The 12630-nt window shown below is 41.0% G+C and overlaps 1 protein-coding gene across 2 annotated transcripts in view; it reads left to right on the top strand.

Moving 5' to 3' along the window:
* The first annotated feature begins 12162 nt into the window (after nt 1-12162).
* adcy2b (adenylate cyclase 2b (brain)) overlaps nt 12163-12630 on the top strand; it is an 82648-nt gene continuing 82180 nt past the window's right edge. The window contains exon 1 of one of the 2 annotated variants that reach the window (XM_066674127.1): nt 12163-12510. In XM_066674127.1, coding sequence (XP_066530224.1) covers nt 12163-12510 — 348 coding nt within the window. The remainder of the gene's footprint in view (nt 12511-12630) is intronic. The other variant, XM_066674128.1, reaches the window with a different exon arrangement.

The raw sequence follows: 12630 nt of genomic DNA on the forward strand, positions 1-12630 counted from the left end.
TTTACTGCCTATGAATGTTACACCTTTTAGGTGGATTTCACGTTTTCCAGCATTTTACACAGTAGGATACTCTTCATACTACTCAAACAATGTAGACGGGCCAAGGAATTGTTCTTACTTCATTTAAATTGTATGTTCATTTACATGCATGGTGTCAGTGGAGGAAGTGTCAGTGCCACACTGCTTTCAGTCTGAGAGTCCTGAGTTCAATCCTCATCTCTGGTCACAGGCTAAGAAGAGTTTGGTGTGTTCTCCCTGTGTCTGCGTGGGTTTCCTCTGGGCCCACATTTCCTCCAACAATCTAAAAACACATGCTTTTTTGGAGGTGGACCGTCTGTTTGAAAGTGTGACTGAGTGAGTGAGTTAGTGATACCTTGTGATTGACTTATGCCTCTTCAGAGTGTATTGATGACTTGTGAATAAAGGAGGGAAATTAATGAATGATGCAAATGAAGAGTGCTACAGTGATAAAAGTAACTGGGTCATTCCACTGAGAACTGACGGAAAGGTAATAATTTGATGGTAACCTGCCATCTAATGCGCTATTTAATATTTGTTTATGTTATTTTATTATATAATTTTTTTTACCAACAGCAATAAACCACTCTTGGTTATGTGTTATAATGAAAATCATGATCATCTTCTGAAACTGCCTTCTGTTTCACATCAATCATTCATGAAACAACCTCATTCTTTCCCAATTTTGCGCTTGGCATTTAATTCCTAATTGCTTTTTTGGGTTTAATTTTCTGGACCCTCTCACATCTGAACTTTTGCATTTTTTGTGTGAGACCTGAAGGACCCATCCAAAAAAAAACAACTGCACATTATCCTTTTTACTAGTGGTGCAAGGATACACACATTTGAACAAGGTTTACTTTTATTTTAGATATACAGTACCAGTCAAATGTTTGGACACACCCACTCCATTTTCCACATAGTCTAAATGTACAGTACCAGTCAAAAGTTTGAACATCTTCTCATCCAATGGTTTGTCTTTGTTTTTTATTATTTTCTACGTTGTAAACGAATGTGGAAGACATTAAAACTATGAAGGAACACATATGAAATTGTGTAGTAAACAAAAAAAGCAGAATATGTTTTATACTTTTGATTCTTCAAAGTAGCCCCCTTTTTCTTAGATGACAGCTTCACACACTCTCTGCGTTCTCTCAGTCAGCTTCATGAGGTCGTCACCTGGAACAGTTTTCAGTGAACTGCTGTGGCCTCGTCGAGAGTTCATCTGTAGAACCGCTCCCTTCTTAATGTGTGTGAGACCATAACTTGTGTTGTGCAGAGGTAGGGGGTGGTACACAGTTCTGTACAGTGACTAGCCCTGTTCTCACTAATGAGAGGGTGTGTCCAAACTTTTGATGGGTAATGTAATACATTCTGTTTTGTGTGCACTTGGATTAATTGTGAATAGTAGTTCACAAATGTAATCAAAAACACTTTTAATAAAATAGTTTCCTCAACAATAGGTAGCTCTCCAGTCTGTTTTCGTGCTTGAAACCAGTCTGATGTGTCTGTAAATGAGTGAAAAGACAGACAGAATGGGTCCAGTATGCTAGGATCTCTCTCTCTCTCTCTCTCTCTCACTCTCTCTCTCTAAGATATCACCAACTGAAATGAGGATATTGCTCTGTTCTTGCTCCCCCTTCACTGACACAGTCTCAGAATGTAAACAATCAGAGAGAACTGCGTTTAAGCTGCATTCAAGTCCAACTCGTTCCCTTGACTCGGTCGTGCTCGTGGTTTTTGTGAGAATGTTAAATAAACATGGATGCTTCAAAGATGCCATGTTGATTTTAGCCTAACATTGTAAGTAACATTGTAGGTATTTAAAAATAACATTACTCTAAGTATGAATTACAAATTATACAATATTGTTTGATATTTTACTGCTCATGGACTGTTCCGAGAACAGTGTTTACGTCACAACTCGGGCAGTTCGTGCTGTATTTAAAATTTCTGTCTGACTTCAGGTTCAGAGTGTGTTCATGTGGTGCCTCCTGGTGGGAAACTCGTTTTTTCAATAAAACCGACGCCACTTGAATACAGCTTTAGCCGCAAAGAGATGCGTTTGAAGACTGCGAGAGAGTCCGCTGTTCGGGCAGCAGTCAGCGGAGGCTCGTTCCACCCTGTGTTCGTGCTGGCGCTAGTCTTCCATGAGTCTGAGGTGATGGCGGGTCAGGTCGAGCTTGAAGCTTGAAATGTTCGAGGTGCAGCCCGACTCCTGACATTGCCATAAGGTAGGGAGGGGCTGAGAGGCTTTACTGGCACGAAAATATTAAAGACTAAGCACCAGCTCTATGAAAGAGTCAAACAAATAAATACAGTGGAGTTTGAGTTCCTAACTTGTGTTTATTGATAGTCAGAAAACATGTTATTTCTTACTAATTCAAGGAATAAGGTTTAAAAGACCGTTGGTCCCCCCCCAGCGGTGTTGGGAAACTCTAATAGGCGTCTTGCCTGTGACGTAGATGGTGGACAACAACTCTAGAAGCTGCACTTAATTTAATGCAAAATGACGAAAAGGTGCGTTGTTTTTGGCTGCAATCATTCAATGTACAGTGGGACATCTGTGCACAAATGGCCCAAAGATCCCAAAATATCCAGAACATGGACTAAATTTGTCCACTTTAAACGGGCACTTTGGAAAGGCCCATCCGCTCACTCCGTTATCTGTAGCTCATTTCACTGGCGCTTTTCCAACAATATGGGCATGTAAGGACACCAACGAAAGGTGTTCAAGAGCCTCTGTAACATGGAGGTAAACAGGGTAAGGACACTCACTTCGCCTGTTTTAGTTGGTGTTAGTTAACGTTAGCTTGACTTGCTAAACTTTTTTTTTTAATTAGTCCATTGCTGTTAGTGATTGTTGTATGTGATGTCTGTAAGCTACTAAGACCTTGAATTTCCCCTGGGGATCAATAAAGTATCTATCTATCTATCTATCTATCTATCTAAACTTGGTGGCTCAGATTATACTAGGCTACGTAGTTGCATTACTACGATGGAGTTTTAGGGCCACAGCGTTAAAAAAAAAAAGATTCCGAGATTAAAGTCAGAATTCCGAGGAAAAATCTCGGAATAATTCTGAGAAAAAACTCGGAATAATTCCGAGAATAACGTGAGCAGACACAACAAAATGGAGTGAAAATGAGGAACGTTGAGGATTTGGTGAAGTTATACTTTCATATAGGTTTCACGAATAAAGAAATTTTGGAAGGAGAAATGGCAGGCAGTGGTCGTTTACAAGGATATCGATGGTTACATCTACGTGCCATTCAAAGAGGGTATGTTGTTTCACAGGAAACAATAAGAATGATCATAAAATTATTCGATCCAGAGGGAGTGGAACTAACCCAGTAAACAATTAGACGTTGATTCAACGTTGAAATAACATAATGACTGCTGTCTACACAATGTTATCTTAAGGTTGAAAATGAAAGTTGAAAAGACGTCCAAACACAGACATTGAAAAGACTATTAGACGTATTTTGGACTTCCATTGACGTTATTAATTGGTCCCAAAATAAATTAGTTGTATTAAACGCGTACTAGCTAACATTTTTCTGTTTGAATTCCAGTATTTTTTTTACTTATTGGAATTGCCTACACATCAGAGAAAATATGTTTGGGGGCTAAATTACAAAATATTACAGCAAAAATAGCAGGCCAGGGAAAACAACATTAATCTACGTTAATATCTTTAGAATCTTTAGATGGTTATACTCTATTATACTGAAATATCCTTTGCTGCAGGGTGAAAGGCAGAAGTACTGAGTTTATAAGGACTTTGGAAAAACGTCAAGGATTAATCTAAATTATTTGTAAACCAATCCCAGTAAACAAGGATAGGTCCAAAAGTAGTCTGTCCGTCAAGAACATATTTTAAACGTCAATGGACGTCCAAAATCCATCTTAATAAGTTAGTTAAGTGGTGACCTATTGATAATGTCAGTGGACGTCCAAGACGCGTTTTAAACAAGTAATTTATTTCGGGACCAATTAATAACGTCAATGGACGTCCAAAATACGTCTAATAGTCGTCTTTTCAATGTCTGTGTTTGGACGTCTTTTCAACTTTCATTTTCAACCTTAAGAGAACGTTGATTAGACGGCAGTCATTGCGTTATTTCAACGTTGAATCAATGGTGTTAAATGTTTACTGGGATAATATTCCTGATGAGAGAATTTGATTGGAGAGTACTGGAATTCTGGTTGCACATGTAGATATGTTATAATAGAACACGTTATTTTGGTGACAAATATATTTTAAAGAAGCATTTTTATACGGATTATATTTATAATAGGTTTTATTTGTTTTTTAGATTTCTTTTCTGTTTGTGTGTAAATCGATGTCACATTGTAGCAAATACCTGATCTGACCCAGTAGATCAGTCATATTGTCACATCCTGGCCCAGTCCTGTTTGTTTTCCCCGCCATGTGCTCTCTCAGCACATGGCCCTGTCTGTTATCATCCATGTCTCCGCCCTTGTCCCGCCTCTTTGTCCTTTACCCTCGTTATCTGTTTCAGGTGTGTCTCATTTGTTCATGTATTTAAGTTACCTTGTGTCACTTCCTGTTATCTGTCATTTGTTTTGTGTGGTTCTCATGCCAAGTCGTGTTCTTTCGTCTTGTTCTAATTTTGTGTCCTACTCCAAGTAATGTTGTTTTGTTAGAATTCCTAGTCATGTTTCTTCCTCGCTTCGTGTTTGCCCTCGATTCCGTTTGTTTATTTTGTTATATTCCTTCATTAATAAAGTATCTGTGTTGTAGCGTGTGCATCCGCCTCCGTCAGTCCGCCCTTCGCGTCTCCCTGACACATATCATATTATGACCACATTATTTCTGTCCATTCTCTCAGCTTCTCTGACCAAACCGCAGAACTTAGTTCAACAATTAGACTGCAGTCCATGTGTTGCTCTGCATACTTTTTTTGCTCCCTTCCATCCTGTTCTTCAATGGGCAGGTCCCTAACCAGGGGTTGCTGCACGGCATAATCAATAATTAGTACAGAGCATGTAGTAGTAACATAGCATCACAATTATTTTGAAGTTTTTATTTGAAGGAAGGTACATAGCGCCCAATGATTCCAGGTAGGCTCTGGACCCACCGCAAGCCTCAACTGGATAAGCGCTTACAGATAATGAATGAATGAATATTATACCTCTTCTTCTCTATTATACCAGTTAGGTCTATGGGCTGTTCATGAAGTTCTTTGCACAAAATCACTCTCACATAAAGAGATCTCACCAGTTCTATTCTTACCAGTTTCCATTTCAATTGGGAGAAAGCCAGAGCACCCGGAGGAAACCCACACGGACAAGGGGAGTACACACCAAACTCCTCACAGTCACCCGGAACAGGACTCTAACACCCAATCCCAGATCTCTGGAGCTGTGTGGCAGTGACACTACCAGTGTACCAGTCACATTTAGTGATTAAACCTTTGCATGTGTCTGGTTATTCGAATGTTGTTAGGCCAAAAGGGGACAGCACATCATTGTTGAAATAACACTAGCATGAGTATATTAGGCACAGCATTATTTTTGCAGTATTGTGTAATCACTGGCCACTTCATTATAAATCCCTCGTGTCCCCACTGCAAAATCTTAGTAACATTGTGGTATTATTTTTTTATGCAGAAGGAACTAACTGAAGTTGTGAGAACATGGAAGTCTCATCAAATTAGACAAAAGCCAGGTCAAGGAATGCCCACAGGACGCCCAATTCTAATGTTCTGTATGCCACATAACACAACAGAATATGTAATGCTTCTCAACACCAGTCCTGGCTGTGCATATTCTCAACTACACCCTGCCCCAAAACACCTGACCCACACCATGAAGAATCTCATAACTTTCTAATGAACAGGGTCAAGACTGTGTGAAATGTGCCAGTGGGCCAAAAAGACTGGAGTTATGGACAGTTTATTATTATTAACAGTTAAAGTAAACTATTTTTGTGCTGACAATTTACGCATTTTTTGAAACCAATAAAAATACACATTTTACAGCCATTCATTTATTGCTGTCTGTTTTTAAATGAAAAATGTTTAATACAACAATAAATAAAATTACAAGCTTATACAAGGAATGCAAATAGTCTGGAAAAAATCCATCTTCAAAAATGTTCTCAATTTTTCTTAACACTGCATCGAGACAAAACACACACCCGCAGTAAAACAGGATTGTATGTGTAACAATACTGGAGTGCTATACATTTAAGTAACAGAAAAGAACAATTTGACCGTGCAAAGAAGTGTATGTGAATTTTTTGTATTCAAGTATAAACTTTTGTGAAGAACGCTACTAAACAGTAGAACAAATTTGCCTTTGTAATAATTATTTAAGTTTTCACTTTTACTGCAAATAGATGTCTATATGTCCATGATAGGATAGAATCAAGGCTTCCTTTGAAGTTTTGACATAATATTTCATTTTTATACAATGTCCATTACCCAGATATTACTCTCTAGAACTGCATTAAACTCAGTGCGGAAGTCAGGAAAATGATCATAGTTTTCAGAGAGCTGTATGAGCATCCCACATGTACGCCCAATAGGCCTCCTTGTGAAACTGGTCTGAACAATAAACTCCACACCAATGACATCTGACACAACTAAATCAGAACCTGTGCAGAACCGCAAAAATCTTCCGAGCTTTTCTTCATCAAGCTCTCTGATGTACCTTCTCAAGTGTGTGGCAACCTCTTCTTGCTTTGATGTCATCTCTTTTGGAAATGTTAACATTCCTGACTTTTTTTGCCATTGGATTTAGGTCGGCGGCACTGTGGCGCAGCAGGTAGGTGTCGCAGTCACACAGCTCCAGGGGCCTGGAGGTTGTGGGTTCGATTCCCGCTCCGCTGTGAGGAGTGTGGTGTGTTCTCTCTGTGTCTGCATGGGTTTCCTCCGGATGACTGTCTGTGAGGAGTGTGGTGTGTTCTCCCTGTGTCTGCGTGGGTTTCCTCCAGGTGACTGTCTTTGAGGAGTGTGGTGTGTTCTCCCTGTGTCTGCATGGGTTTCCTCCGGGTGCTCCGGTTTCCTCCCACAGTCCAAAAACACACGTTGGTAGGTGGATTGGCGACTCAAAATTGTCCGTAGGTGTGAATGTGTGTGTGCCTGTGTTGCCCTGTGAAGGACTGGCGCCCCCTCCAGGGTGTATTCCCTTCTTGCGCCCAATGATTCCAGGTAGGCTCTGGACCCACCGCGACATTCACAGTACATTTTGGTCAGATTACTGTGACTAAGAGGCACCTGTAGCTGTATTGCTTCCCTCCAGCAATCAATGACAAACATTGGTTTTTGCACAAGCTCCTTGTGAGATATCTCCTCAAGAATTCCTGGTAGATTAACAGCAGTGATACCCCTCCTGCATTCAGAACTGTTAAGAATTTCCAAAAGGTCATCAACTTCCACAGAAGTGAAGTCATTTAAAGCTTGACGCAGGACATCACGCTCTTGGCAGCTGACAAAATGTAGGAAGTGTTCCTTCAGATCACTGCACAGAGCCCCAAAGAAAACCTCCTCCAGAAAAGGAGGGGCCAGCTTGATTGGTAAGTAACTGCAATCTTGAAATCCTTTAAGTAGGATTCGGCCAACTGCCTTCCATTTCTCAGTAGTGAAATCATGCCTGAGAAATAGCACTTTCAAGGTTGTTCCAAGAGTACAACGTTCATAGAATTCTACCCAGAAGCTACTGTAGACATCCCTGAGAACACCTGACCCAATTCTAGCTTCCTCTGAGTTGTCAGGAAGTAGACGTCTCACTGTCAATGATGTGCTCAAGATGTGAGGGTCAGAAAATGCCTCTATGATCTCGTTGAAACTGTTTGAGTAGTGTAAGACCAAAATCTTTTTAGACAAACCAGGAGAGGGGCTTTGAGGTTGATAAATCAGTGTGTCACTGAGTGAGACATTGGTAGTCATTTCTTGTCTACCAAAAGTTATTTCTGGGTCAGAGAGATCTTGAAAAATGGCATGTGAAACTTTCCTCAAAAGCGTATTCTAGTTCTCCAGACAAAGTAACGGGTTCACTGCTTGCAATATGATCCGTGTTGGCAGTGAAGGTCTGTGTATTCTGCATATTCACTGAGGAGAGTGTGTCTCTGATTGGTTCAGAAACAATTAACACCTCTGGAAGTGAATCATGAGACTCACCTCTCAAAACTTGCTGCACATCATTCTCATCTGTGCGTTCAGATCCTGGCCAGTTGCTATTCATCAGTGAATCAGGCTGTATGAAATCTGTAGCCTGGTCAGGATCGTCAGACTCTTCGTTCATCACAGTTTTAGGCCGAGTTGCTATGTAGAAACGCAATGTAGAGAGTTTGACAGTGTTATATATTGTTTCAACAGTGAAATCATTCGGAAGAGGATTTTGTTTGAAGTACCAAACATCAAAGTCGAAGTGTGATTCATGGCCTTTGCTGGATTCTTCTTCTGGAAAAAATAAGGCCTTCTCTTCTTCCAGTATCTCATTAAAGCCTGCGTGAATGTTAATTGCAACTTTTCTTGTCCCCCCACCTTGCTTTGCTCGTACCTGTTTTGAGATTTTATTTTCACAGTGAATCCATCCTATTTCAATAATGCATTTTTGCAGTCGTGATTTGTGTCTTGTTTCTTTTGAGGTTTCTGGCTTCTCATCATCCTTGTGTTTTTCCTTTCTAAGAAGTTTCTCCCTCAGTTTTTCAAAAAGACCTTGCTTTCGTTTAGAAGAGGGTGTTTGTCTCCTGCAAAAATTAAACAGAGCAAGCCTGTCTCCATATGAGGGAAGGTACTTGGCCAGGTCTGCATCCTCCATTAGCATTTTTACATCTCTGTCTATCTGTTAGAGCAGGGGTGGGCAATCTTATCCGCAAAGGGCCGGTGTGGCTGCTGGATTTAAGTCCATTCAGGCTCAAGCACACCTGATTTCACTCCTTTAATTAGTTGGCTTGAGTAAAACAAATGATCATGTGACCTCCTGGTTGGTTGGAACAAAAACCAGCAGCCACACCGGCCCTTTGCGGATAAGATTGCCCACCCCTGTGTTAGAGAGTTAAGAAACAAAATGTTAACTGTGTGTACATCAAAATCACAGAAAAATATTATTTAATTGTAGTGATGTGGGGCGGCACGGTGGCGCAGCAGGTAGTGTCGCAGTCACACAGCTCCAGGGACCTGGAGGTTGTGGGTTCGTTTCCCACTCCGGGTGACTGTCTGTGAGGAGTGTGGGGTGTTCTCCCTGTGTCTGCGTGGGTTTCCTCCGGGTGCTCCGGTTTCCTCCCACAGTTCAAAAACACACGTTGGTAGGTGGATTGGCGAAAAAAGTGTCCGTAGGTGTAAGTGTGTGAGTGAATGTGTGAGTGTGTGTGTTGCCCTGTGAAGGACTGGCGCCCCCTCCAGGGTGTATTCCTGCCTTGTGCCCAATGATTCCAGGTAGGCTCTGGACTCACCGCGACCCTGAATTGGATAAGCGCTTACAGATAATGAATGAATGAATGCTATATTGACATCATATATGTTGTCATTTATACCACAGTGATCATTTTCACTTAATTTTACTATCGCATTGCCCTAATCCTAAAATAATTCATATGTAAATAACTGCAAATTGCAACAAACGTTTACAGTGAGAAACCACCTTCATAAACACGCACCAGCAGTGAGAATCCGGAGCAATACACTTTTGTTCAGTGGCTCAGTTGATTATTTAGCTAGCTAGATACTGTCATAACAGTCAGTCATAACGGTGTTTTACCACGGCGTTGTTCAGCTGTTGTCCACCAGTGACGTCACGATCGTGTTCAAGAATTTCCGTAGCGAGCTCGGGTTTTTCCGTCAATTTAATAAAATTGTCAGTTTTAAAGGAAATTAAGCTGCTATTTTCATTTTAATTCATACTTATATCTGTCAGTAACTAAAATAATGTGGAATATTCATGGAGGTCCATTAAGTGGTGCTTAGCCTTTAAGATAAAGTATTTCCAAAGCAGAAATACAGCAATACAAAATATTAAGAACATTGGAGTATTAAAAACTCTATTTCATTAATTTAATTTGAATAACAACAACAAAAATATGTAAATAAAACTTATATAATTACGTGCTCAGTGTTCTTTTTCAATAGATATGTTTTGTTGTATATGACTGATGTCAACCAAATACGGAAGTTCAAGGTGAATAAAACAAGACTAACGTTTGTTCCTGAGTCTAATTTCCACATATTTTTTTTCTTCCTGTTATACACACCAAAAACAGTTGAAAAAATATGCATCATTTTTTAATTTTAGCTATCAAAAGCATAATCACTTTTTCTTTTAGTGAGGTGCGCCTGAGGGTTAATAAAAAGGCTAACATTTAGCATACACTTCCAGCTTAGCCCAGCAGGGGGCAAACGGAACATTAAATCTATTTATGCAGCTTGACCTTCAGGGCTTCCGTACCCAAAAAATAACCCACTATGACAGCTTGCACAGTAACTGAACCTATACTGCAATAAGGCATTTTAAATGTATCATTTTAGGAAAATGGTACACAACACAATAACATGATTCTACTGTCTTAAACAAATATTTTGTATATTTCATATTTTCCAGTCAGAAATGCGATGATGAGGATAATATTTAACAGTCATTGGAATTTCAAGACAAAACACTTCAATATATGGTCAGTAGGGGGCGCAGTGCGCTCACTGCTCCACCTCAAACTCCACCCTAGAGTACACTTCAGTACCTACCACTGCCTTATTTGCATATAATTTATATAAAGCATGCTCTAATTCATGGAGGTGTTTCAGGACATACTTTAATATAAATGATATGTAAATGAGGCAGTGGTTGGCTGGTGATTGATTTTCCACACTGAAGCTGATTCATCAACTGGGCTCAAACTCCTGCTTGTTTCCACACTGTATGAAAGTGTCGTGAATGTAACTGTAAATAGTTTGTCATTCAGAGCGATCAAATCTGCATTTGCGTTTATGCAGCATTGATGAATAAAAGGGTGTTTTCTTTTTCATATGTTGTATTTTTTTACCCTCATTTAACATTTTTATGCAGGGTTTCAGTATTTTAAACGTCACAAAATCACTTAAACGACGTGATTTAATACCTGATTAATATTCCCTGAGTCATTAAATTTGAACTGTTACAATTAAAAAAAAATTTTCAGCTTTTAACACTTGATTGACCTATTGGCATTTTAGTTCTATGTAAAAGTTCACTGTTAAAGAAATCAGTGCAGTGCAGGGCAGGCCTTTCTCTCTCACACTTCCTTCCTCATGACTGTGTCACTATCTCTCCGTCTTCCTGAAGCTTGACATTTCTATCCCTCTTTAACACTCTTTCTTCCTTCCTTTCATTCTGTCACCCTTGTTCTCTCTTTCCCGCTTCTCTCCCTTTCTCCCTCCTTTCCTTTCTTCCTACCCTTTCTCACTCTCTCTTTTGTGATTTTATAATCTAATGTGTAATCGTATTCTCACTTATTTCTATAGGAATATAGGTTTGTATGGTTGTTATGCTCTGAATAGTCCTCTTCATTGAAGCTGTTGGGTTGCCAGTTCTACCCCCCCTAAACCCCCCCCCCCCCCAAACCCTCCTTTATTTATTTATTTATTTATTTTAATTAACTGCACAATATTATTACCACACAAGTTTGTTCTGTTACAATCTCTCTCTCTCTCTCTCTCTCTCTCTCTCTCTCTCTCTCTTTTTACAGGATTTTTATGTGAGTTTGTTGGCTATGCTTTGAAGCAATTTTCCCTCCCTCCAGACTCCAGTTTCCTCTCTATCCCTGCCCACGTCAGGACTTTCTCCCTCGCCTTTCCTTTCCTGAATACCTTGGAATCACTTTAACTATCTCTCTCTCTCTCTCTCTCTCTCTCTCTCTCTCTCTCTCTCTCTCGCTCTCGCTCTCTGTCTTTCTTGCTGACGCTCTTTTTTCCCTCACTTTCTCTTTCCCCTCCCTCTCTTCCTCTCTTTCTCTCTATCACTTTGTCTCACTCCCTACCTCCCACCCTTGCCCTCTCTCTCTCTCTCTCTCTCTCTCTCTCTCTCTCTCTCTCTCTCTCTCTCTCTCTCTCTCTCTCTCTCATACTCCCACCCTCCCTCTCCCTTTCCCTCTCTCCCTCTGCTCCGTGGCTGCTGTGTTCAGTTCATCATGTTGGCTGGAGGATGCTGCGTGCGGCCGTTCTCTCTCTCCTGCCCCTGAGCACTCACCCGGAGGAGGAGGAGGAGGACGACGAGCAGGAGGAAGAAGAAGAAGAAGAGGAGGAGGAGGAGGAGGAGGAGGCAGTTGAGGAAGCCTGCGGGGCCCGAGGGCTCCAGGCTGCGGACCCCATGCTCCGCTCTCATAGAGCCTATCTGCTGGAGGGTCCGGAGGAGGGAGCTCTGAAGTCTCCGGACTGGCTGTACGAGTCGTATTACCGCATGAGCCAGCAGCACCCGCTCATCGTCTTCCTGCTGCTCATCGTCATGGGAGCCTGTCTCGCCCTCATCTCCGTCTTCTTCGCCTCGGGACTGGTGAGGACACACACTTTACTTTTTACCCCCCCCCCCCCCCAACACACACACACACACACACACACCTCCCCACTCCCGTCTCTTCCTCTGTTCCTTCTCTCTTTGTGTTTCTGTTTTGCT

The sequence above is a fragment of the Hoplias malabaricus genome, chromosome 6 (assembly GCF_029633855.1).
Source record: "Hoplias malabaricus isolate fHopMal1 chromosome 6, fHopMal1.hap1, whole genome shotgun sequence".
In the NCBI taxonomy this organism is placed as follows: Eukaryota; Metazoa; Chordata; class Actinopteri; order Characiformes; family Erythrinidae; genus Hoplias; species Hoplias malabaricus.